At 56.2% G+C, this 25,721-nt stretch overlaps 1 protein-coding gene across 1 annotated transcript in view; it reads left to right on the top strand.

The window, feature by feature from the left end:
• Window positions 1-256: 256 nt before the first annotated feature.
• The window catches only part of QSOX1 (quiescin sulfhydryl oxidase 1), a gene marked incomplete at both ends in the record, with an annotated part of 33,412 nt that continues 7,947 nt past the window's right edge, over window positions 257-25,721 (top strand). Inside the window, 8 exons of the mRNA XM_080699005.1 lie at window positions 257-515; window positions 7,778-7,878; window positions 14,931-14,976; window positions 15,356-15,458; window positions 17,583-17,673; window positions 20,188-20,333; window positions 21,909-22,043; window positions 23,958-24,087. Of these exons, the coding sequence (XP_080555131.1) occupies window positions 257-515; window positions 7,778-7,878; window positions 14,931-14,976; window positions 15,356-15,458; window positions 17,583-17,673; window positions 20,188-20,333; window positions 21,909-22,043; window positions 23,958-24,087 (1,011 nt within the window). The remainder of the gene's footprint in view (window positions 516-7,777; window positions 7,879-14,930; window positions 14,977-15,355; window positions 15,459-17,582; window positions 17,674-20,187; window positions 20,334-21,908; window positions 22,044-23,957; window positions 24,088-25,721) is intronic.

Here is a 25,721-nt window from a genome sequence, read left to right as displayed (position 1 = left end):
GCCGACCGCCAAGGGCGAGCAGAGTCCGCGGGTCGGGGCGTGGCCTCGCGGGGGCGTGGCCTCGCGGGGGCGTGGCCCGCCTGACGTGCCGGCACGGGGCGTGGCCCGCCGGGCGCGATCTCAGGGGGCGTGGCGTCGCGGGGCGTGGCCTGCGCGGGGCGTGGCCACGCGGCTCCTCCCGGCGGGCGGAGGCCCAGCGCGCCGACTCGCGGCGACTCATCGCAAAGTTGAGCGCCGGTGGGTGCAGCCGCGCAGGATGAGGTGGTGCGGCCGCCGCTCGGGGCCGCCGCCGCCGCTGCTGCTGCTGCTGCTGCTCGCGGTGCCCCGCGCGGGCGCGGCCGGCCTCCGGGCGCTCTACTCGTCCTCCGACCCGCTGACGCTGCTGCAGGCGGACACGCTGCGCGGCGCCGTCCTCAACTCCCGCAGCGCCTGGGCCGTGGAGTTCTTCGCCTCCTGGTGCGGCCACTGCATCGCCTTCGCCCCGACGTGGAAGGCGCTGGCCAACGACGTCAAGGGTGAGAAGGCGGCCGCCCCCTCGCCCACCGCGCCCCTCCGCCTGCCCGGCGGCCGCCCCCTCGCTGCGCGTCGCACGCCCGCTTTCACCTCGCTAAAGCCTCCTCTGCCTTTCCCTCCCGGCCAGCATCCCCAGCCTCTCTCCCCTCATCAGGGTCCGCACCCCCAGACCTCTGCCCCCCCCCCCCCGCCAGGTTGCTGCCCCGCCCTGCCAGGGGGTCGCCTTTGACCCTCCCACGCCCCCTCAGGCACTATGGCCTCCTCCAGTCCCGTCTGTGGCAGACCCCTCCCGCCCAGGGACTCCAGGCGCCCTGGGTCACGTTTACCCTGGCGCTCCCACCGTCCCCACCCCGTTGGCTGCCTGACAGTGATTCTCATCCTATCTCTGCCCTTGCCGGGCAGTTTTCCTGCCTGTGCCAGGCCTATCTTGACCTGCTGCCTCCCACTCCCTAGCTTCCCGGCTGCCTCTCTCTCTCTCGGGCTTGGCATCGGGCCCTCTCAGACTGTCAAGGTTGTTTTGCTCTTGCCATACTGGGGATCATCACACCCTGGTACCCAGGGTCCCCCACCCCCGAGCTGCACACCTAGCCCTTTTTATTTTGAGATAGGCGGTTCACTCAGTTGCCTGGGCTGGCCTGGAATTCACAAACCTCCTGTTTCAGTCTCCTGAGTAGCTGGGGTTAACCAGCTATGGGCTAGACCTTTCCGTTTTACTGTTTTACCCATGAACCCAGAGACCGAGCTGATGGTAGCTCTATGTTCTGTGTTTGATCTGAGTTCCAGGTTCCACTCACTGGCCAGGGCACTAAAACTGTATTTTTTTTCTTTTTTTTGTGTGGGTTTGGGGATGGGACCCAGGGGCATTCGACCCCCCCCCCCAGCCATTGTTTATTCTTTATTTTGAAACTGTCTCACTAAGTTTTGGAGGGCCTCACTAAGTAACTGAGGCTGTCCACGAACTGCTATCCTCCTGTCTCAGCCTCCCGAATGCTGGGATTCCAAGCGTGTGCCACCACACCTGGCATTAAAACCGTATTTGCTTGATTCCAAGACCCCATCAATTGTGAGATCCACCCCTCATTTAATAACAGCCTAAGAGGTAGCAGGCAAATAAAACCACTAAACATATAGAGGTGTTAGAGTGTATTCTTTTTTTTTTTCGGTACTGGGGATGGAACCCAGGGGCATTCTGCCTCCGAGCTACACCCCCAGCCCTATTTTTTTTATTCTTTATTTTGAAACAGGGTCTCACTGAGTTACAGAGGGCCTCAACAAGTAGCTGAGATTGTCCACAAACCATGATCTTCCTGTCTCAGCCTCCCAAATGCTGGGATTACAAGTGTCCGTCACCACACTCAGCTGTTAAAGTGTATTCTATCACAGAAATGTTCAAAGGTTTAAGAACTTAAGACTCAGAGCTGAGGAAATGTAATAGTAATCGATGTCCATCAAGTACTTGCTCATATATTGGACACCTTACTAAGTAATGGACGTAGACTGTCTTGTGGTTTCCTCTGTACACTCTAAAGATCCCTGTAGAGTCACACATGCTCCTGAACCAGGTAACATCTTGGGGCCCAGGGGGCAGGAGTGGTGATGGTGGTTTGCCTCTGATTTGCTGCCTCTCATTGGAGCTGCTTCCCGATGGTGGCACTAGGGCTCTTGTAGATCTCCTAGCCGGGAACGATCACTGATGACCGTAGGCATCCTAGGGCATCGGCCTTTCTAGAGAAAGGAGATCTAGAGCCTTTGTCCCCTCCTGTGGTGTCGGTACTTCTTGATGAACTCAGCGACTTGTAAAGGAATAATGCACGTGTAGATGTCAGATTCCCATCTCGGCTTCCGTCTTCCCCTGAGCCATTTGCCAAGTGGTCACTGCAGCGGCTAGATGGAATGATGTATGTGTCTTTTGGTCATACGGCCTCTGGAAAATAAAAATTTAACAAAATGTACAAACCTTTTACCTCCAGTTTATACCTGCCCACATGCCTGTCTGGTCCCATCACCCTCATGAGCCGTCTCTGAGCATCCATCCCTTCACGCTATTTAAGTGATGTCAGCATACCTGGAGGGAGGAAGAATGTGGCCATGGGACAGAACACTAAGGGATGTGATCTCCGGGGACACTGTAGGCCTGAACATCATAAAAGCCTCCCAGTCAGTTTCCACTTTGAGACTCTACGAGGTCCTTAATGACTGCACGTGAATTCATTCTAGAAGCTTCAAACTGGAGAGTGCTAAAGGAAAGATTAGCTTCCACCTGACTCCCATGTTTGGCTTCTGCAACCCCAAGTTTTCCTGTGAATTGCACATCCGGATACTGGCCTGCTTCTAGGTGAGGGCTGCCACTTCCCACAGGGGTCTTTTCCCAGTGTGCGGAGTGACAGGAGTGACAGTCTTTTCCTAAGAAGACACGTGAACACAGAACTTAACCTCTCAAAGGCAGCTGAAGCATCGAAGTCTGTGGAGGTGAACCCGGGTGAATGGGGAAGCGGGGTGGGGGTCTTCTTGAGAGGGCCTCCTCAGCAAGATGGCGCAGAGAGGGGTCCTGGCAGAATCTGGGCTTGGCCTGTGATGAGGAGGCTTGTCCTCCACTCCAGCCAAAGGGCTGTTAGAGGCAGGCTCTGCTGAGAAGCGAGGGTTGGGCTCACCTCCTCTGTGTATTCTGAAGTTCCCTGAAAAAGCATGGTCGTGAGCCAGCAGAGAGCTGCTCTGCTGCCGCCCTGGCCTCTCCTGATGACCCAAGTATTGGGGGCAGGAGCCGAGAGAGTTGGAAGGTTTGAGGGGAGAGAGTTTTACAGTCCTGCCCAGCTGACTTCAGGCATTTAATCTGACTGGACAGGGCCCATTTCTTCAGTGACTGGGATGGTAGGTTCCCTGGAACATTTGCCGCCCCAGGGCAGAGCAGTTGGTTCAAGATCCTCTTCCTATTCCAGAGCAACTCCTGCTGCCTCACCATGTATTCTGGGAAGTGGTGTCTGTTTGAGAACTCCATTACTATTCCCCGGCCAATCATACGGCAAATATTTGTTGAGTCACAAATCATTGTTTACATTGCATTCGGGGCAGTGAACCACACGCAGCAGGAAAACTGGCAGCCACTTGAAGCTGTGTTTGAAAATGGCCAAACGAGTGGTTCACCATTGCTGACCGCAGGAAGTCACGGATGGGCACAGTCACAAAGGGCTCATCTGGCTGCCCTAGGCCTCCATTCAAGCAGTTATTTGTTGCACGCTTGTTTTATGCCCACACTTTGCTAAGGGCCTTTACAGGCCATTATTATGTATATCTTTACCTGAGACCGTGTCTGAGCCGTAGATCTTGTCATTGTAGCCTTCTTAATAAAGTAAAGAGAACTTTATTTTGGCTTACGATTCTAGAGGTTTAAGTTCAAGACTGGGCAGCCCCATGGCAGGAGCATATGTTCGAGTGAGTACTCACATTCTGAGCCAGAAAGCAGAGAATGTTTTTAAAAAAAGAAAAAAAACCAGACAAGAACCGGGTGTGGTAGTGTAATCCTGTAATCCCAGTACTTGGGAGGCTGAGACAGGAGGATCACATTTAGAGTGAGGTCAGCCTCAGCAACTTAGTGAGGCCCTCAGCAACTTAGTGAGACCCTGTGTCAAAATAAAATAGGGCTGGGAGTTCAGGGTAGGGAAGGTGTGTTGTCCGTTCCAAGAAGGAGGGGATATGGTGGAGACTGTGTAGCACCACTTAGCGGGCACTGGCTAAACTAGTGCTGTCAGGAACACTCCTGAGAGTTGGACGGGGCGGCAGGGCTGAGAGCAGGCAGGGTTTGGACCGCTGGATCCCACTGGCTTTTGGTGGTTTGGGTAAGTCTGTGCCTCTGATTGAATGAAGGCCCCAGCTTGTTTAACACGCAGAGGCCACAGCCATTTTTCTTGGTAAGAGGTGTTTCCCATGCTGGATGGCCATCGGAGCTGAAAGAGGTGGGAAAGACGGTCCATCCTGGTCTTTATTTGACCCGGGAGGAGGCCGAGGCCCTGAGCGCTGACAAGTGGCTAGCTGTGACTGCAAGCCTGTCTCCGGCCCTGGGCGCAGTGCTGCCCTGTACCTGTGAGCGGGGAGGGGATCAGCAGAACCCCCCCATGGGCGCCCCTCACCCGTCTGCCTTGTTCCCCTCTTCTGGCTGTCTTGTTCCCCTCCGGTCCCTTCGTGTTTCCATTTACTGTGCAGTTAGCAGAAAAATTCTGCCTGACGCAGTCATTGCATCAGAAAGTTTTCTCCTTACCAGTGGGTTAGGGAGGTGGTGTTGACATTAGCAGATATTTCAGAAAGCCTCTTCCTTGTAATCCCAATACTCGGGAGGCTGAGATGGGAGGATCAGAGGTTCAAGGCTAGCCACTCTCAGGAACTGAGACCCTGTTTCAAAATAAAAAAATAAAAAGGGCTGGGATGTAGCTCAGAGGTAGAATGCCCCAGGGTTTTATCTCCAGTACTACCACCACAAAAAAAAACAAAAGAGGGAAGAAAGAAAGAAAGAAAGAAAGCAAGCAAGCTTCTCTCACCGAGACAGAAAAGCACTTACTTAAATGCAGCTTCGCCGTACCATAAGTGGGGCACTCAGATAAGGCAGGTTTAAAGATCCTAATTGGCTTGTATTTGTGAGTCTAGAATCAGGTGACATCTCATTCTAACTCTGATGAGTTAGACAGAGGAAGTTATAGACAGAAAAGGGCTGGAGACCGCAGAAACAGAACAAAAAGTGGATCCGTCATTCCAAAGTTACTTTCCTGGTAAACAGTAAAAAGCAGCTGGACCATCCTTATCACAGAGCTAAAACTGGCCTGTTTGGGAATTTAACTGTTCTCTTTCTCTCCTGAGCTCTGGGAAAGCCAGATGACTTCTTTTCAGCGTGGTGGCCTGCAACTTGAGTGAGGAGAGTGCCTCTCTTTGGGCCTGGTTTCTCTGGCCTGGTCCACAGCATTTCGGACCAATGGCCTCCTGTGCACTTCACCTCACATACTAGAACAATGAACAGCCAGGTCCGCTGGGATCGGCGTCAGACCGGAGCTTTATTTGTCCTTATGGCCCATCAAGGTATTGACATTGATAGTCCTGAGAACCGTTCCTGGGCAGGACTTTCCCAGCCTTCACCCCACCTCCTCTTGAGGCTGGCGCAGGTAAGAGAAGGCACTTGATTGTTTACAGGGCACAGGGAATCAAGGTAGAAAGAGGAGGCAGAGGCAGCCGGCTCACCTTTCCTTGTCCTCTGCTCACCCCTCACCCCCACAGCCCTCCATACTTTGGGGCTGGGGCGCCAGTAGAGCCACTCCCTCTTCTGGCCTGGGCCCCTTGAGACTAGCTTGGAGGCTCAAATCCCGAGCTCAGATCCCAGATTCACCCTTAATTATGCTGCCATGCCTTGGGCCTGGTTATCCAAGCCCTCTGGTTTACAGTTGAGGAAAGCAGGTTTAGAGATAAACACCTTTCTGCTTCCTCATAGGGACCTGAGCGCACTAAGCTAGCTAAATTGGGCACACGGTATACTCAGTACATTTGCCGATAGCATCATCCGTGAAGCACCGAGCTCTGGCTGCTCACTGCCTGCTGAGGCTTACAGGCAATGATATTTATTTGATATATATATATATATATATATATATATATATATTTTTTTTTTTTTTTTTTTTTTTTTTTTTTTTTTGGTGGTACTGGGGATTGACTCCAAGGGCATTCTACCTCTGAGCCACGCCTCCAGGCCTTTTTATTTTTTGTTTCGAAACAGGATTTCCCTGGGTTGCCGCAAGTCTCAGTAAGTTGCAGAGACAGGTCTGCAATCCTCCTGTCTCAGCCTCCCAACTACTGAGATTCCAGGCGTGCACTATCACGCCCAGCTCACACAGTAGTATTTAATTAGAAGACAAAACTATTTGTGGCCCCCTTTGGGGGGGGTGGGTGAGCTTGGGGAGCAACCTGAGCCTGGAGAGCCGGAGAGAGGCGGTGGGGTTTCCAGTCAGGGGGGCCTGGATGCCCTGGGGGGGCTCATCATTTGCAGAGCAGGGGACCTGACGCCCAGCTCAGATGGTGGTGCTGGAGTGCAGCTGCTGGGTGCCGGGTGGGCTTGCCCCTGCACCAGGCTCCGGATGGAGGGCCCTGGGGCCCTGCCAAGGTTGTGCCGTGGAGCAGGCGGACTTTATCTTCACTCGGTGCCCCGGGGACGCCAGGGGCTCTGGGGTGGGAGGAGCAGCCCTGACCTGTCCAGGCAAACACTCACTTTGGCCCCTTCCTGCTGCCGTCAGCCTGGCTGCCGGGCCTCCTCCAGGGCCTCCTCTCCAGCCCGCACTGTCTGCAGGTTCCCCTCCCCCACTTTCCACCCGCGCTGTCCAGTCAACTGCACCGGTGTTGGCTCTGGTCCGGTTCTGCTTCTGTGTGAAGTACCTGCCCTGGTCTGCGGGGCTGATCTCTCCAGGGTCCGGGCTTGAGGAGGCCACACGTTTCAGGACCAGTGGCTGCCATCCTGGTGTGTGTGGCCCGTGTATCTGCACCTTGCCCTGCAGCTGGAGCGGCTGTGGTGTGGGTGGGACTTGGTGGGTTCCAGCTGACATGGAGTCGGAGCTCGGGAATCCTGCCTGGTATGAGTTGGTTTCCTGTTTTCTGGATTCCGGTCTGTGCCAGTGAATTTCAGGGGCTTCGGCCTTGTAGCCTGGGGCCTGGCGAGGGAAGAGACAGATCTTCTAGACCTTCCTTCACTATGGTTCTTGGACTCCAGGTGCCTACTCCTTCCTCCCCTCCGACTCCTACCTTGATTTCTGGCTGGGGATACCCATACCTGGTACCCTATGCCTGGCCCACCCAAGCTGAGCTGAACGCCAGTACCTCTGGCCCCAGAAACTCTCACTGAGGGCACACTGCAGAATTCCAGGCTCCCTGAGACATGCTCTCCACCCTTCTGGAACTGATCTGTATCTTAGGCGATCCCAGGGCTCCTCTCACCTCTCTCTCCAGCCCTGGCGGCCCCTCTCTCCCGCAGAGTCCAGGAGGAATGCAAACGCCACCCAAGACACGTCTCTAACTGCTCTGTTTAGCTGTCTCCTGAGCATGGGCCTCTTGTGAGGCTCTGGCTAAATGCAGACTACAGGGAAAAGCTGAGGCTGGGTTCTGAGGAAGGCGTGGCCTTTCTTGTGAGAGCTCTGGGTTGGGTGCTGTGGGGTTGGTGGCAGAGAGGCATCGCAGGGGGAAGGTGGGCTGCAGAGGGGCTGCCAGCAGCTCCTGCTTCATCAGAGTTCTCTTGTCTTTTCAGACTGGAGGCCGGCACTGAACCTCGCTGCCCTGGACTGTGCGGATGAGACCAACAGCGCAGTGTGCAGAGACTTCAACATCCCAGGCTTCCCGACAGTGAGGGTGTGTGGCGGGGGAGTGGGCTGGTGGCTGGTTCTGGCCAGGCATGAGCTGGGCTGCTCGGCCCCGGCCTGTGCCCCGCTGCTGAGCTCTGTGGGCCCTCCGGCACCTTGGTCTGCGTTGTCTAAATCGCAGTCCCTGGAGCACTGTCCTGCCGCTTGGTGAAACACCTGGATGATTTTGTTGTTGTTTTGGTACTAGGGCTGGAGCCCAGGGGCAGTCTATCTCTGAGCTCCACCCCCAGCCCTTTTTATTATTATTTTTTTTTAATTTTGAAACAGGGTCTGGTTAACTTGCTCAGAGTCTCACTAAGTTGCTGAGACTGGCCTTGAACCTGAGATCCTACGGTCTCAGCCTCCTAAGTATTGGGACTACAGGTGTGCACCAACACACCCAGCTCAAAACTCCTGTTTTAGAAGCATAGGCAGAAAAGCAAGTGGTTCGTTCGGTTTGGGAAAGTCAGCCCTTTGTGAGGAAGGGGCCCTGTGTGGGTGTGTCGGGTGCTTTGGGCTGTCTGAGCTGAGCTGAGCAGCGGTCACCACGAGGGCTGTGCCCAGCCCCCAGGGGCCTCTTTGTTTCTTCTTGCTCCTGACCTCCCCACTCTGGAGGTCTGACCTCATTCAGTAAAACCAGTGTTCAGACTCTGACCCGTCCGTAGCAGCATCAGAATCCAGGGACCTACTGGTCCTCCCAGAAGGGACCTGAAGGGACGAGCCTCACGGGCATCAGGCTTGCTCTGACCCACAGCTGAAGTGCGGGAGCCTCAGGTGGCAGGGATCCCTGGCACGGGAGCTGGCACATCCGAGGCATGAGGGCCTCATCACCAGCTCTTGCAGAAGGAGCACGAGCTCTGATGATGGCTCGCCAGCCAGGCTGCCCACCACAGAGTCCCGCAGCTTCTCCAGTGCCTGGCAACTCCCAAGGGTCTTGAGCGGGAGGCCCCGTACGGCCCAGAGCGCCGAGGATGCTGCGGTCATGGCGGCCCAGGGCGCAGGCCTGGCTCTGGTCCAGCCTGTTCTCTTCCAAGATAGAGAAGCCAAATCCCACTCTGTCCCCTCTCCCTCCTGCTACGAGCAATAGACTGCCTCACAGAAAGGCAGCCAGAGAAGGGTTTCTTTCCTCCATAGCCATTAAAGGAAATGCCTTTCAAAGCTCAAGGGCTAAGTGTTGTCCCTGGAGCAAGACGTCTCTGAGCCCCAGGACCTCGAGGTCCCAGCAGCCCATGAGCCTGAGCTTGGCCTAAGCACCCCAGCAGCACTGGTCTGGAAAGCTAGGGCCCAGGCTCCTCCGGGAGCCCAGCTGTGACTCCGTGCGACCTTCCTATTTCTCAAGTCCAGTGGAATCCTGCCAGATTTGGGGGTCCACAGTCCAGTCGAGGTCCCTTCCTCTAGTGTAATGGAGGGCCAGGCGCAGGCCCAGGCTGGCCTGGGACACACGCGGCAGGCCAGCCGCTACTCCCACTTCATTTAGAGGTGGCAGCAGAGAACTGCTTTATCAGTTGTCCCTTTCAAGTAGAAGACCTGCCCTGCTCTCTGCCCCACGATACATACTGAAAACATGTGCCCTGGCCCTGAGACAGCGGCAGCAGCGCTGAGTGGGAGTCTGGGGACCTGCGCGTGGCAGCTGACAGCTTTCTCAGAGGGACTGGCCTTGGAGCGGCAGCTGGTCGGGGCATCTTGTTGGGCTCTGTAGGGCCTGGGGCCGGGGCTTTCTTACTGCCTGGGAGAGGCGGGGCCCAGGGGCTTGGTGGAGGCGGCCCAGGCAGTGACAGGTTCAGGGCTGCCCGGTACCGACCCAGGTCACGCAGCACACGCAGCCTGGATGCCTCGCGTGATGAATCACCTCTTCACCCGCCCAGTGGCCGTGGGAGGGCCGGGCAGGGCCCCGGCTGGCCTTCCCCACCTTCCCCTGCCTCCACACCAGCAGCACCTGGCTGGGCCAGTCTGCTAGCCAGCCGTCCATTTCTTAAGCTCTCCAGAGGCCAGTCATGGCCTCTCTTGGCAGAGCCGGCCCTGCCTCTCCCTGAAGCTCAGCTTTGGCCGGGGGTGACACCCGGCGCTGTCCTAGGCCTTGGCCTGGTGGCGGGAGCTGCCGGTCAGCCTCTGCGGCGCTGAGGCTCAGTGCCGTGGCTTCCAGCGTTCCCTTGCCGTGGCTCACAGCAAAGGACCCGTTTTGTCTTGTGCTCTCACAGCTGGTTTGGAACTATTGCTGCACAAGTTTCATGAAACATTTATTCTTATAATAAGGGTAGTACACTCTGATATTTTCCCTGTGTTTATATTTTTAAATATGGCTGTGATTCACTAAACTGATTTTACAGTTTACTATAAGTTTACTACTAGGTTGAGTCAAGTGGTTTTTTTTTTTTTTCTTTCTTTCTCAAAACACTACTCAAACAAACTCCAGACTTCCAGAGAGCCCAGCCCGTTGAGAATCTGGTGTGCCCATGGACACCACAGCTGGGCTCCCTAGAAAGCAAGTGGCCCTGGAGGCCAGACGGCCCGCCCCTTCACTCTGTGTTTGGGCTGAGGCCAGCGTGTGCCCTGCCTCACTCTCCCCGCAGAGGCTGTGAGAACCCCAGCTGTCCCCATGGAGCGGGGGCGGAGAGAGTTGCCATACCATGGGGATGGGCCCACACAGTCTGGCACTGCTGGCCATGTGTCATCGACTTTTCCTCTGCCTCCTGCCCCTCGTCACCGTGGGCACAGTTTCCACCTGCCCAGCCTGTTTAGCAAACACCTGGCCCTGAAGGACAGGCTGGGCTGTACCAGGTCCCATCAGACCAGAGCTGGGAGGAGGCGCCGGCTCGCAGCAGGCTGTGGCTGGGCTCCCCCTGGGCCTCGGCAGTGCCCTGTGGTGGGCTGAGGCCTGGTGTGGAGAGGATTGCTCAGAGCAGCAGCTGTGGGGGAGAGAACGTCTTCCTTCTGCGAGAGTCTGAGGAGATTGTTGGCAGGGGTTCAGATCCTGGCTCCACAACTTTCTATGTGTGACTTGGGAAGTCCGTTTCCCTGTCTATAAAAGTGGGGCAATGACGTCCCCTCAAAGGATTGTTGCCGAGAGTGACGTGGGTCCTGCCTGTGCAAGCGCTGAGGACTGGTATCACCCAGGGTTTAGTAAACGGCAGGTTTCCCCTACTTGTTGCCCTTGGGCTAGTGGTGCATCCTCCGAGATGGGTGCATCTTAGTCCACCCAGTGGCAGCCACTGTGGGAATGTGTGCTGGGGGCTCAGGGCCACGCCTGCCCTCCTGGGGAGCCACAAACACGCGTGGGCACAGAGCGACAGCTGGTGGGAGGTGGTGCAGCCACATGTGGTGCGGCTGGAGGCGGCTGGAGGAACTGGCCTGAGCTGTGACCTCACCAGAGAATTTCAGGTGGAGGGGGACTTCTGTGGCATTGAAGGCTGGGGAGGAGAATGGGCAGGGCGTCCCGGGCCAGGGGAAGTGAGAGCCAAGACCTGTGTGGAGGGGCCAGTCCTGCGGTGCTTGGAAGCAGGTGGGAAGCGTGGTGCCCGGGGTGCAGAGCCTTCTGTGGCTCTGGCTAGAGGGTGAGGTGCCAAGAGGTGGACAGGGCTCAGAAAGACATCTCCTGCCTCTCTGGAAAAGAAATGGGCCCCTTCTTTACGTTACCTGCCCTCTTTGTGCACCTTCTGGGTGGGTAGCCACAGCACAACAAGTAGCGACATGGATGAGCTGTCCTGTGGGCTCACCAAAAGCCTTTTGGAGACTGGACTATTTTCCTGAAAAACCTGTTCATAGAAGTTCAGGGCCGGGGCTGGTCAGTGCTGGCGAGTGTCCCTTCTGTTCAGCTATTTGGCCCCAGCAAGCACTTGTTCCATTGGTCTGTACGACCTGCCTGGTGTGGCCTCCTGCTTTGGGGAGAGGCGGAGGCCTTCCAGGAACACTGAGGGCAAGGGCGATGTCCTGTGAGGGATGGAAGGAAAGGGGCAGGCCCCCTGCTCCCTGAGGGAGGGAGACTCACTGCTGAGGGCCCAGTTGCCAAGGAGCCTGGCAGTGTCCCTGGACACACACGTGCCTCCAGTGGCTGGCAGGATGGGGTGTGCTGGAATAAGAGGGCAAAAGCTCACCCTGACTAGGTTTCCACCCCTGTTCCCAAGGCGATCACAGGGCAGAGCCTGTGGGGTTGCACAGCTGTCTGTCCAGGACCTCTGCACGCCAGGCCAAGCAGACAGGACGCAGTTTGCAGAGATGAACGCGCATCTCACCTCCTGGCCGCGCGGCGAGTCGAGATTGAGTCCGCTGTGGCTGCGGTGTGGGGATGTGGGCCGGAGGTTACCTTGGCCACAGTTTGGGCCTTATTCACAGGCACTGGGGAGTTACAGAAGAGATTTGAGAAGCAACGAAGGACCAGAATTGTGACTTAAAATGAATCGTGGTGGCGGTGAGCAAGATGGTTGAAGAATGTGGAGACTGAGTGGGAGGGCCAGGCACAGTGGCACACGCCTCTCATCCCAGGACTTGGGAAGCCTGGACAGGAGGATCATGGGTTTAAGGCCATGCATGGTAACTTAGACCCTCAGCAACTTAGCAAGGCCATGTTTCAAAAAAATAAAAATAAAAATAAAAATAGAAGGGCTGCTGAGAGTGGTGGCTCACGCTTGTAATCCTAGCAGTTTGGGAGGCTGAGACAGGAGGATCGCAGATCGCAGACAGCCTCAGCTACTTAGTGAGGCCCTTTGCAACTCAGTGAGACTCTGTTTAAAAATAAAGAATAAAAATAGGGTTTGGGGCCAGGCATAGTGGTGCATGCTTGTAATCCCCGCGCTTGGGAGGCGGAGACAGGAGGATCGCGCAGATTCAAAACCAGCCACACTGTCTTAAGAGACCCTGTTTCCAAATAAAAAGTATTTTAAAAAAAGGTCAGGGAGTGTAGCCTGGAGGTAGAAGGGCTTCCAGGAACCCCAGTACCACACAAAAAAAATAATGATAATAATAGGGTTTGGGTTGTAGCTTGGAGGTAGAATGTCCCTGAGTTCAATCCCCAGTACTGCAAAAAAAAAAAAAAAAAAAAAAAAAAAGGAAGGGCTGTGGGTGTAGCTCAGAGATAGAATGCTTCTGGGTTTGACCCCCCAGTACCAGAAAAAAAAAAAAAAAAGACTGAGCAGGTCCCTGTCCTTCTTAAAACAGGCCAGTGTTCCCCTTTCTGGCTTATGGAGAGGGATTAGGTGGAGATTGACACAGTAGTCCAGGAAATAGGGGTTACCCGGCAGCCATGGTGGGGCCCGGGAAAGGAGGGGGCTGCTGAAGGTGTCCCGGGAGGCCAGTCAGTAGCCGTGTCAGCTGGCTGCCTGGGGCTGTGTGACAGGGAGGCCTCTGGGTGAGAGGACAGGTGGAGAGGCACACTGCGCAGGGGCCTCAGCCTCGGGGTGCGGAGCGTCCTGGCGCCTGCCCAGGGCAGGTGTGAGTCTGAGAGGGGCCAGATCCCAGACAGGAAGAAGGCGCGTGGACTGGCAAGAGAGACGTTGAGTATGGCTTCGCTGCTTCCTGTGGCTTGGGGATTGAACCCTGAGGATTCTACTTCCGAGCTATACCTCCAGCCTTTTTTATTTTTTATTCTGAAGCAGGGTCTTAATACATTGTTGAGGGCCTAAGCTGCTGAGGCTGGCCTTAGACCTTCAATCCTCCTGTCTCAGTCTCCCAGGTTCTGGGATTGCAGGCGGGCACTACTTCACTCGACTGAGAGGTTTTTTCTTGTTGTTTTTTGTTTTTGCGGTACTGGAGATGATGGAACCCAGGGGCATTGTACCTCTGAGCAAACCCCCAGACCTATTATTTTTTTATTTAAAAAAATTTTTTTTTTGCAGGTCTGGGGATGGAACCCAGGGGCATTTGACCTCCAAGCTATACCCCCTGCCCTATATTCTTCTTTATTTTGAAACCGGGTCTCACTGAGTTGCAGAGGGCCTCACTAAGGAGCTGAGGCTGTCCGCGAACCGCGATCTTCCAGGTCTCAGCCTCCTGAATGCCGGGATTATAAGCGTGAGCCACCACGCCCGGCTTTAAAATTTTTTTAATTAATTAATTTTTTTGTGTTACTGGGGGTGGAAGCCAGGGGCTTTTTTCTGCCTCCGAGCTATACTCCCAGACAAAGCGATGAGCCACCCACGAGGGGCAGGCTTGTTTCCCTCTGGGCATAGCTCCCTCAGTCGGGCCTGTCCTGGGGCCAGGAGCTCTGGGTGGTGGAGGTACCGGCCTCACAGATGAGGAGCAGGGACACGCGGGGACGCCAGCATTTCCCGAGGGGTACAGAGTGGCGCCACCCTATTCAGCTGGGTCCTGGGGAGCAGCAGCTGCGGGGCCTCCTGCCCTGCGGTGCGGCGATGCTCAGCGGTCACGCGCTGGCCACCCAGCTCTCTGGCCAGACCTGTCCCTGGTGAAGTCTTCGCGTTGTCGCTCCCAGGTTCCTTGCGGGCTTCAGCCTTGGGGGGAGGGGGTCGAGTCCAGCCTCAAGAGCAAAACCCCTCTGATCGCCATTGCACAGGTGGGGAAACTGAGGCTCAAAAGAGTAGTTTGCCCGAGCGAGGCGTGGTGGCGCACACTTGTAATCCCCGCGCTTGGGAGGTGGAGACAGGAGGATCGCGCAGGTTCGAAGCCAGCCGCGCTGGCTTAAGAGACCTTGTTTCCAAATAAAAATATAAAAAATAGGTGTCTGGGAGTGTAGCCCGGAGGTAGAAGGGCTTCCAGGAACCCCAGTACCACCAAAATACTACTACTACTACTACTACTACTACTACTACTACTACTACGAAGAAGAAGAAGAAAAAGAGAGAGTGAGAGAGAGAGAGAGAGAAGGAAAGAAAGAAGGAAAGAAAGAAAGAAAGAAAGAAAGAAAGAAAGAATAAAAATAGGGCAGGGGGTGTAGCTCGGAGGTTGAATACCCCTGGGTTCCATTCCTAGACCCGCAAAAAAAAAAAATAGTTTTCCTGAAGTTGCCCCAGGTGACAGGCTGCAGGGCTTTCAGTGCAGGTGCGCAGATACCGGCGTGGCCAGGCCCTTACAGCGCCCTCCGCTGACTCTGGCCTGTGTGTTTGCTTCCAGTTCTTTAAGGCCTTTTCCAAAGATGGCTCCGGAGCAACACTGACAGGTGAGTGTCTTGGCCCGCTGTGGACACGTCAGCGTCCTCTCCCATCTCCCCATCTCCTGGGTACTGATGGGCGAAGAAAGCCCTCCTCAGGTGAAGCCTCGGGTGCTTGTTAGAATGACCCCCTGGCCCAGGCAGCCATCAGGTGTGGCCCAGGCTTTCGGGTGGGGGCAGGGGCACCATGTTCCAAGGAGAGCCTTGGTGTCAGAGGCCCCGAGAGGGGCTGCTGGGCCTCCTGCCTCCCTCTGCGGATGGGCCTCCTTGGCAAGCTTCAGGTCAAGAGGAGGCACAGAGGACGGCGTTGCTCTGCCCGGGGAACCCCGAATGAAGCTGAGGGGTGCGGGGCTGCCCTCTTCTCTTGACCACCTGTTTTCTTGTGCAGTGGCTGGAGCTGATATGCAGACCCTGCGGGAAAGGCTCATCGATGCCCTGGAGTCCCACCGTGATACGTGGCCCCCAGCCTGCCCGCCACTGGAGCCTGCCAAGTATTCAAGCTGGGGCTGGCGGGGTGCACATGGCCAGGGTCCTAGGCCTGCGAGCCAGGGGACGGGTACCGCGGGGCAGGGCACCTGGGCCATTCTGAGCTCTCCAGAGCCTGGATTCAGAGTGGCTGGTGGCAGCTTCCTCCCGCCGCAGGTGCGGACCAAGGGCCAGGCCCATCCTGCTGGATGGGAAGGGGGACAGTTGGGGGGTCCAGGTTATACCCCACCACTTCTTCCTATCTGTCCTCAGGAGTGTTTGGGGGTACAGCAGGATTTCACATGGTCTGACCCAGGGAAGGCTGCGGCAGTCAGAATGGGCAAGGGCAGGGGCTTGGAAGAGCAGGGTCCCACCCTGAGAATGGAAGATGGCCATTTTTCTGAGCAGTGGCTGGGAGGGGGTGGTATGACCTCAGCTCCCCGTGGGCAGAGCACAGCGTGATGGCTGCTGCCCACCCTCCTACCTGGCAGCCTTCCTGGCTGCCTCTGCTAGGAGAGTGGGCACAGAGAGGTGCCTGGTGTCTTGTACAAATTCCCAGAGAGGGAGACCAGTAGCTTGGAAGCACCAGAACCCCTACTTTGGGTGAGAACTTGGGAGATGCCCACCTTCCATAGCACAAGCTCTTCCGAGTGTGGCCCTGCTGAGACATTGGGTTCCCAGTCCTGCTCACAGAGGCTCCTTTTCATCTTCCCCATGGCCTGTCCTCCCCGAGGGCCTCGGCTGCTGGGCCCAGCGTGTAGTCCTAATATGGAGTTCCACAGCCACATCCCATCTCTCCACAGAACACCCGCACCAGCGGGTCTGTCCTTCGCCGTTTCCTGGTGGTTGGATGCTCGAGTCTCTCTCTTACGCACACGGTGCATTTTCAGCCCTGGGGAATCTCAAAAGCAACAAATGGGCCGAACTACCAACCTTTCGCAGAGTGGTCCTTTTAAAGGCCCTTGGGGAGGAGGCAGGGGTGAAGGGAGCGGCTCTTCCCAGAAGCGGAGGGCTTGCTTATCACCAGCTAGGGCAGGTCTGGAGGGTGGTCAGAGGCTGCCCGATGCCTCCCCAGAGGCGGCGGGATCCATGATACCTCCTCACCCACCCCAGAGGTGCATGACCCCCCACGTACCGGGCCTCAGCCTCAGCTCAGGCGGCACCTGTCTGGGTCACTCGCTGCATGTCCTGGGGACAGCAGAGGGAGCTGAGGTGCCAGGTTAGGATAAAAAGAAGATATTGGCACATGTGGGATATTTTGTTTTTAATTAGAATGAGGAAAAAAATCATTTTTGTATTTTCTGTTGAGACTTTGACAGGTTTTTGTTGTTGTTTGTGTTTTGATACTGGGGATTGAACTCAGGGGCGTTCTACCTGTGAGCTACACCTCCAGTCCTTTTTATTTTTTGTTTTGAAACAGTCCGGCTACGTTGCTGAATATCTTGCAAATTTGCTGAAGCTGGCCTCAAACCTCAATCCTTCTGTCTCAGCCCCCAAGAACTGGGATTATGGGCATGTACCACCGTGCCCAACTGAGACTTAGAGTTTTAAAAACAAATTGTAGCTTAATTCTCTAGTTACAGGAATAAAATTTGCTTTCTTAATCATTTCCACTGGAGAAAACTGGGCCTCAGTTTTCTCATCTTAAACCGAGGAGGTTATGTTTTTGGTTTGCACCTGAAGCCTCTGGGTTCCTCGGTGCCCTCTTATAAAAGCTGCTCCTGGGCAAAAGCTGCAGCTCCCCCAGGTGGTTGTAACTGGCCACAGATCAGGACTGGTAGCTGATGGGTTCTGATCTCAGACTTGTAGGGGGACCATATTCAGTAAGCCTGGCCTTTCCCAAGCACGGAGACAACTGTTCTCACAGCATCCCCACCAGTCCTTCCCCGCTCTCCCTGCCTGCCTCCTGCCACTCCTTACTCCTCAAAGAGCCAGAAAGAAAAAATAAAAACCCCAAGTTGGGTCAGACAGCAACCAGGGTTAGTAACAGGCAGCGTTCCTGTGACTAAGGGCTGATTCGTCCCACCGGAGGGCTGGCAGAGGGGCCTCCACAAGCCGCCACGGGGAGGCGTGGCGATACTCCTGCTCCCAAGAATTCTGTCTCACTCCCTCTGGCCGTGCAGAGTGACTGCCAGAGTTGTCTCTTACAGGCTGGAGGAGATTGATGGGTTCTTTGCAAGAAACAATGAAGAGTACCTGGCTCTGATCTTCGAAAAGGAAGGCTCCTACCTGGGCAGAGAGGTGAGCAGCTTCTGTTTCTTTGCCACTCCGAGGTAGCCATTGTGAGAGAGTCCCCTGTTCCAAACAGGGCTTTCCCTGTCTTTGCTGGGATCCAGGCCCAGTGCGTTTCTTAGCCTGGCACTGGCCTGACTCCTGCTGGGGAAGATGGGAAATACAAGAGCAGGACCTCGGCTTGGCTCCCTCTCTGAAACCCAATGAAACGCCTCCTGCTCATCGCATATAGGACCAGATTGCTGGCACACATAGCTCTACAACGCCCTCAGGGGGGAACATAGCATGGCCAAGATTGCAGCTCGTAAAGAAGAGCAGGGCCTGGCTCAGGGCAGCCTGGCTTCAGAGCTCAAGTCATATCCACGCTGCCCCACCCGCGCACAACTGGAGAACACTGAGCCCTTGGCAGGAGGTGCGGATTGAATTTCCACTCCCTCGTTTGCAGGGTGTCTTTGGTCAAGTGGCTCAGCCGCGCCGAGCCTCGTTTCCCTGTCTTTGGAGTAGTAATAGTTAGGTTTCTTCATAGTCCTGCTGGGCCACTGAGGTGAAGGGCCTGGATTGGTAACTGGCACATAGCAGGTGCTGTATAAATACATCCCTAGCCGGGCGTTGTGGCGCAAGCTTGTAATCCCAGCATTTGGGAGGCTGAGACAGGAAGATCATGGTTCGCAGTCAGCCTCAGATACTACTTAGTGAGGCCCTTTGCAATTCAATGAGACCCTATTTCAAAATAAAGAATAAAAAATTGGGGCTTGGTGTGTAACTTGGAGGTAGAATGCCCCTGGGTTCCATCCTTAGTACCATACACACACACACAAAATCCATCCCTTTGCCTAATGCAGAGTGCACCTGCTCTGCCATTGGCCCGTGACAGAGGGGACGTGCCTGTGCGTGGAAGCTGTTCCTGGTAGCGCAGGAAGGTGGGCCCATCGCTGTGGCCTGGAGTGGCTTTCCTGCAGAAACTCCCCCAGGACAGTTGCAGGCTTTGCCTCTCAAGCCAGCGCATCTCCAGGCTCCTCTGTGATCCCGTCCCTGCTGGGGCCAGGCCCGCCCTGCAGAGGTGGTTGATAAAGGCTGACTGGAATCAGCTCCTCTCCCCACCTGCTCCAATCCCCTGGGTGGAGGCCCAGGGCCTCGTGTTCACGCCGAGGTGCTCGGGGAGGAGGGGGAGTGGCGGAGGGCACGGTCCTAGGGTTCGGGCCATACTGGCAGTGTGACCAGAGTCACTTCCAAGCATCAGGTTTGTCAGCTAAAAAACAGGAGTTTTATTTTTTAAACGAATAAGTATGCACCGACTGTATGTTGATTGTTGTTACAAACATATTTATAAAATTAACATGTACAGTCGTCCTAATAGCCCTCTGAAGTTGGTGGGGTATTATTACTGTCATTATTATGTAAGTAAGGAGATAGAGTCATGGAAAAGGTCCGTCCCAGGAAGCTGAGACTCACACCCTGGCGGCCATAGGGTGTCACCCCAACACTTCTTCCTGTTGCAGTGTTACTCTGAAGATTACACGAGGCGATCTATATATAGCATAGAATAGATATTAGCTAATATTTTCCCATATATATATATATATGTATATATATATGTATATATATATATATTTTTTTTTTTTTGCGGTACTGGGTGTGGAACGCAGAGGCATTCTACCTCTGAGCTATACCCTCAGACCTATTTTTTCTTTATTTTTGAAACTGGGTCTCAGTAAGTTGCTGAGGGCCTCATTTAGTAGCTGAGGCTGGTCACGAACCGGATCCTCCTATGTCAGCCTCCCAAGTGCTGGGATTACAAGCGTGTGCCACCACACCTGGGTCCTCCCTTATATCTTTCTAAAAATAAAATCACCACATCTGATAAGTATATTTTTCTGACCTGGAATATAGATAAAAGATTTTTTATCTTTTTTTGGTGTGTGTGGTCCCAGGAATTGAACCCAGGGGCTTTCTACCTCTGAAATATATCCCCAGCCCTGTTTTATTTTTATTCTGAAACAGTATCTCACTAGGTTGATGAAAGTCTCACTACTTGTTGAGGCTATCCTTGAACCTGTGATTCTCCTATCTTAGCCTCCCAAATACTGGGATTACAGTCCTGCCACCATGCCCGGCTGATGAAAGCTTTTTTTAAAAAAATATTTTTATTGGTGCATTGTAATCTCACATCACTTTGTAGTTTAGAGTGATAGAAAGCTTTATAAGAAAAAAAGCCACATTTTATTGTGCTTTTTACAATTGCTTTTATTGGCCAGAAAGTTACCTTCTGTGGGGACGGCCCTCGGCAAGGTGTGTGCTCTGTGAAGGTCTGAAGCCCCTCCTCTTGGGTGGTGCTGGGCACTGAGGACCTGGGAGTTGGATGCAGCGGAGGGCACAAGAGTCTCATTCATCACCACGGTCTCCTCTTTGGAAGGTTCTGAGTCTGGACCGAGCATAGCTGCCACCTGGCGCCTGAGCTGGACCTCGGCCCCTGGCCCCATCTACCCACCAGCTCGGCCCCCAGATGTCCTTCTGTCTCTGCAGGTGACGCTGGACATGTCCCAGCACCATGGTGTGGCGGTGCGCAGAGTCCTGAGCACAGAGGGCGACGTGGTGAGCAAGTTCGGTGTCACTAACTTCCCGTCCTGCTACCTGCTCTTCCGGAATGGCTCTGTCTCCCGGGTGCCAGTGTGAGTTCAGTAGCTCCGCTCCTCCCTCCTCCCTGCCCAGAGGCCACAGCCCTGGCGTTTTTCTGAGGACAGGGGAGTACCCTTAGAGGAGAAGCAGATGCCTGTCCCTTGCGGGGACAATGCCCTCCAGCCCCGCAGCTCAGGGTCCTGCGTCAGCCCCAACGCCCTCCGTGCCACCCACACCCAGCCTGATCCGGACACTGGGATCTCACTGGCAGGCTCCAGGCCTGACAAGGACTCAAACATGCCTGACCCTCCTTCCCTTGGGTTTTCTAATTGCAGAAAAGTTCATTAGGAGCCAGACAATAGCCCGTTCCAAAATGCCAGAGAGAACAATCAGGCCAGCCTCAGCCCCTGACAGGCTCCCGCTGTCGAATGGCCCATTAATGGTACCAGATGGTGGCTCGGAGCCCTTCCTGGGCAGATGATTGATGCTTGCCTGGCCCCAGGGCAGCGGCCCAAGGGTAGGGTGGGCAGGCTGGCCTGAGGTGCCCGGCGAGCTGCCCCTCGGGGCCTGGCAGCCACTCGGGGCCTGGCAGCCACTCATGCTCGCTCCAGCCGGGCAGGCCTGTCAGGAGTGGGGAGCGACTAGCCGCAGGGGAGCAGGAGGGCTGAGCCCCGGGCAGGCCCAGAAAGTGCCAGTCCTGGTGGAGAGAAGAGGCTTTGTTTCCTCCCTTGGAGCTGGTGGAGGGGAAAATTGTTTGTGACGATGCCGCTTGGAGCCATCTGCTCATCGATAAACACGGGCCAGGAGGCCGGGGAAGCGCCGCTTCCTGAGCCCGCTCCCCTGGGCCTCTGCGGAGGCTTGTGCCCAGGAGGAGTTCCTGCCCTTGAGGGCTCCTCCGTAGTAGAAGACAGACGTCACAGACGTCACGAGGTTCGGAGGCTCCTTAGTGATGCGCTTTTGTTGTTATTGTTTGCACTGGATTAAATTTAGGGGCATTTTTCCTCTGAGTTACACCCCCTGCCCTATTTTATTTTGAAACAGTCTCACCAAGTTGCTGAGGGCCTTGCTAAGTTGCTGCGTCTGGCCTCGAATTTGCAATCCTGTCTCAGCCTCCCAAGTACTGGGGTTATAGGCATGTGCCACCACACCAGGCTCGATGTTTTTATGTTGTTGTTTTTTTATTTATTTTTTCTTTCTAAATCACATATCATATTCCCTGGACTTCCTTGGAGAGTGAGGTAACCTCATAATATCTAGGAATAAGCTCGTGGGCGGCTGCCTGCCCTGGGGCCAGCTGCCTCGTGAGGCTTTGGTCTGGGGGTAGTGAGTGACACCGTGGCATCCCTGCCCACGGGCAGGATCAGCACTGTTCCCAGAGGGGCCCAGGCGCTAGAGGGAGGCCGAGGCAGGCAGCCTCAGGCTAGCAGCGTTCCTAGACGGGGCTCCACATCAGGCTGGTGTCAAGAAGGTTTTCTGTAGCATCACAGCCTGGCCGCCAGCTCTGATATCTCTAAGGATGAGTCGAGCCCCAGGGGCCCTTTCAGGATGAGCCACCCTGCCCTCCCCCACGCTGGCCAGCTCTGAGCCTTGTCCGTGGTACCCACTGCCTCCCGCGCGCTTCCCTGCAGGCTGGTGGAGTCCAGGTCCTTCTACACCGCCTACCTGCAGAGGCTCTCCGGGCTCACCAGGGAGGTGCCGCCCACCACAGCTGCGCCCACCACTGAGGACAAGGTGGTGCCCACCGTGTGGAAAGTTGCAGACCGGTAAGTTACAAGATCCCAGCTGCTCATGCTGAGTGCCCTTTCCTGTTCCTGTCACGGGCGTGGTGCCTGTTCTGAGCCTAGACTCCTCCCGGCCCTGCGAGCTGGCCGCGGCCTTTGGGGGCCCCGCCGCGGGGCAGTGCTGCAGTTGCGGCCTGTCTGGGCTGCTGCCCAAGCCCTGAGTGTGCAGACTGTTGGCCATGTCATCTCATCCTTCATGGTGGACGGAATACTGCACAGTGCCCACAAAGCTACCTTGACTCCGGTGCAAGTCGAATGCACCAGGCAGGATGCGCTGAGCCTCCTAACCGCTTCCCACCCAAGCAGCTGCTGCTTCAGGACCAGCCATGCACAGGCCCTGAATGTCGCTCCGCAGGCCCCACTCACACAGAGTCACCGCAGCCTCACGGTCCCCTTCCAGGAGGGTTCCCAGCCTCCCTCCCGCGATGCCTCTGGCCCTCTGGCGTTGGGAGCTCAGAGGTTTCAGGTTGCCGTATCTCTGTGCACGAGCCAGCTGCTCCTCTCGGGCTCTGTGCTCTTGCCTTTTAGACGTCCTGCTTGTTGGGCAGGAGGCTGAGCTGAGGCCTCCCTCTGCACCTGCTGCTTACCAGGTGGAGATGTCCATCCAGGGAGCTCTGGGCAGGGTCAAGAGGCCGCCTGCCTGAGGGACCTGCACGAGAGAAGTGGGGAAGTCTCAAGGAGGGTTTCTGGAAGGATTCTGCATCCTGGCGTGGGAAACTGGGAGCCTCACAGGCCAATGCAGAGACTCTCAGTAAATGGAGGGAGAGAGAGAGGCCAGGAGGTGGGAATGGTCAGCATGATCGTTCAAACTGCAGTTATTCACATCATTCAAATTATTATAATATTTGCTATTGTGCCCAGCACCTTTCCTGCATTATCATGTTCAGTCACGAGGTTACTTCTTGAGGTGGGACACAAAAATGGGATGCGGAGGGACTTTGCCCTGGGGGAAAGCCGGAGTCACCCGTGGCCCTGCTGCCAGGCCTTGGCTGCGCACTGCACCTTAGGAGGCGAGTGTGCAAAGCCATGTGTCTGTTCTACAGATGAGGTCACTGGGAGGTAGACTGAGTTGACCAGGCCCACAGAACTGGCTCACCTCCAGCAGGAGAGACACAGCCAGCGCCCTGGGGTGCATACTGAAGCCTGGTGCCGGCCCCTCCCCCAGGGCTGGGAGGTGAGCGCTCCCCCCCAGCTGCCCCTGACGCCCCTGTCCCCAGCCACGGTGGGCAGCTAACCCTTGGTCTTTTTTTTTTTTTTTTTTTTTGGTGGTACTGGGGGTGGAACCCAGAGGCTTTCTACCTCCGGGCTATACTCCTAGACCCATTTTCTATTTTATTTGGAAACAGGGTCTCACTAAGTTTCTGAGAGCCTCACTAAGTAGCTGAGGCTGGCTTCGAACCTGCGCGATCCTCCTGACTCAGCCTCCCAAGCGCAGGGATAACAAGCGTGCGCCACCACACCCGGCTGACCCTCGGTCTTTAAAGAAGGCTCAGCTTTTTCAGAAGCCACGTGGTTGCCCCTCTTGTCTCCAGGGCTCTTTGCACAGAGTGAAGCTCTACCTTTCACTAAGGGCTGAAGAGGAGGTCGCAGGAGGTGCCGGCTCTAGGCCTAGAGAAGCCCCCGCTCCCTGCCAGTGGCTGACCGGACTTTCAGTTCATTTAATCCTCTGAGCAGCCTACCTGTGAGCAGTGCATTATTGGACCTATTGTATAGATGAGGAAGCCACCTTCAGAGAACTTGAGTCACTCTGCGAGTTACTGGCAAAGCCCGGTGCTAGTTTATAGGACCCGGTGGCCCTGGCAGTACCCCTCTCCTCTCTGTTTAGCCGTGAATGCTCCTCCCAGCCCTGCCCCGTGGCTAACGCCGCTCTCCATCTGCCTCCCTCTGGGTCCTCAGCTCCAAGATCTACATGGCCGACCTGGAGTCCGCGTTGCACTACATCTTGCGCATAGAAGTGGGCAAGTTCTCCGTCCTGGAGGGGCAGCGCCTGGCTGCCCTGAAAAAGTTTGTGGCAGTGTTGGCCAAGGTGAGCAGGGCTGTGGCTCCCCTTGTCTCTGGCTCCACGCAGCAGTGGTGTGCCTGCCCGACACCTCCTGGAGCTCAGGGTCTGCCCGGCACCCGGACCCACCCCATGGCAGTCCCCTCTGCCCTGGGGTGCCACTGCCCAGCCTCAGCCCCGCCCACACCGGCCCCTGCCGCCTGGGATGTTCCCAGCTGTTCACTTGAGGCGCAAAGTGAGCTCCTCGCTCCCTGCTGTGGTCTCTGAGACACACAGATCACACTTCTCTGAGGCCCTGAGCGGGGTCCCTGGCCCTCCCGTGCCCCTCACACCTCTGGAGCCTCCTGGGGTAGGAGGTGTGCTGGCCAGGACTGGCTCCTCCACCTCCCTCCTCTCCCTTGCCACACCCGTGGATCCAGATTCACTGCTGGGGCCCCCACTTACTGGGGTGGGGCCCGGCTGCCCGGGGCCTCCGGTGGACACTGACTGCCGCCTCAGGCCTGCTGCCCCTCCTCTCCTGCATCTGTCCCCTTCCACCTCCCCAAGGCCCAGCCTGCCTGGCTTGGTAGCACATAGGTCGAGTGTGCTGAGGAGACCCTGGGAAGGACATTGCAGCCCAGGGCAAGAGCCTCGGGCCCGGAGAGCTTGCCCTAGGACCACGGCTGCTGCTCCCCACATGTTGGGCCTGGGCAGATGGCAGGCACCAGAGGAGCCATCTAGGACAGTCCCTGTGCTGTACTCCTGCCTACCAGTGAGGGGAGCCAGGAGAGGAGGAGCCCTCCCAGGAGAGGATCCCGGAAGAGGAGAAGTCCTCCCAGGAGAGGAGCCCAGGAGAGGAGGAGTCCTCCCAGGAGAGGAGCCCAGCAGAGAAGTCCTCCCAGGAGAGGAGGCCGGCAGAGGAGTCCTCCTTCCAGGAGAGGAGGCCAGCAGAGGAGGAGTCCTCCCAGGAGAAGAGCCTGGGAGAGGAGGAGTCCTCACAGGAGAGGAGCCCAGCAGAGAAGTCCTCCTAGGAGAGGAGGCAGGGAGAGAGGAGTCCTCACAGGAGAGGAGCCCAGGAGAGGAGGAGTCCTCACAGGAGAGGAGGAGTCCTCCCAGGAGAAGAGCCTAGGAGAGGAGGAGTCCTCACAGGAGAGGAGCCCAACAGAGGAGAAGTCCTCCGGGAGAGGAGGAGTTTTCACAGGAGAGGCGGAGTCTTCATAGGAGGAGGAGCCTGGCAGAGGAAGAGTCCTCCCAGGAGAGGAGCCCAGCAGAGGAGGAGTCCTCCCAGGCCGTGCTTTTTTGTGCGTTGTGCATCTTCACTGCATACAGAACTGGCTGCCTTCCCACTGGGGAGGGTTGCAGCCAGTATTTGGGGAGTGAACAAAGCCCAGAAAGTACCTGAGCTGGGCAAAGGCCTCGGCAGCCCTCTCCAGGGCCACTCAGCTTCTGGCTGCCGTAAGAGCTGGAAGGAAGCTTGGGAGGAAGGAGCCCTCCCTGCCAGGAGCCAGGGCCCCCAGAGGGCAGGGCGGCCCTGGGGAGCAGAGGGACCTGGGCACGGCCGCACACCAAGCCTCGCAGGGCAGCCTCTTCCCAAGGAGCGGTTGCAGCAGCAGCCCCTTTCCCTGCTCCCCAGGGCGACCGACTGCAGGCTGTGCATCGGTGCTGGGCATCGCTTGCTTTTA

This window comes from Muscardinus avellanarius (assembly GCF_963383645.1).
Source record: "Muscardinus avellanarius genome assembly, chromosome: 7".
Classification (NCBI taxonomy): Eukaryota; Metazoa; Chordata; class Mammalia; order Rodentia; family Gliridae; genus Muscardinus; species Muscardinus avellanarius.
Note: the sequence above shows the minus strand (reverse complement) of the source record. Positions and strands in the feature narration are given on the sequence as shown.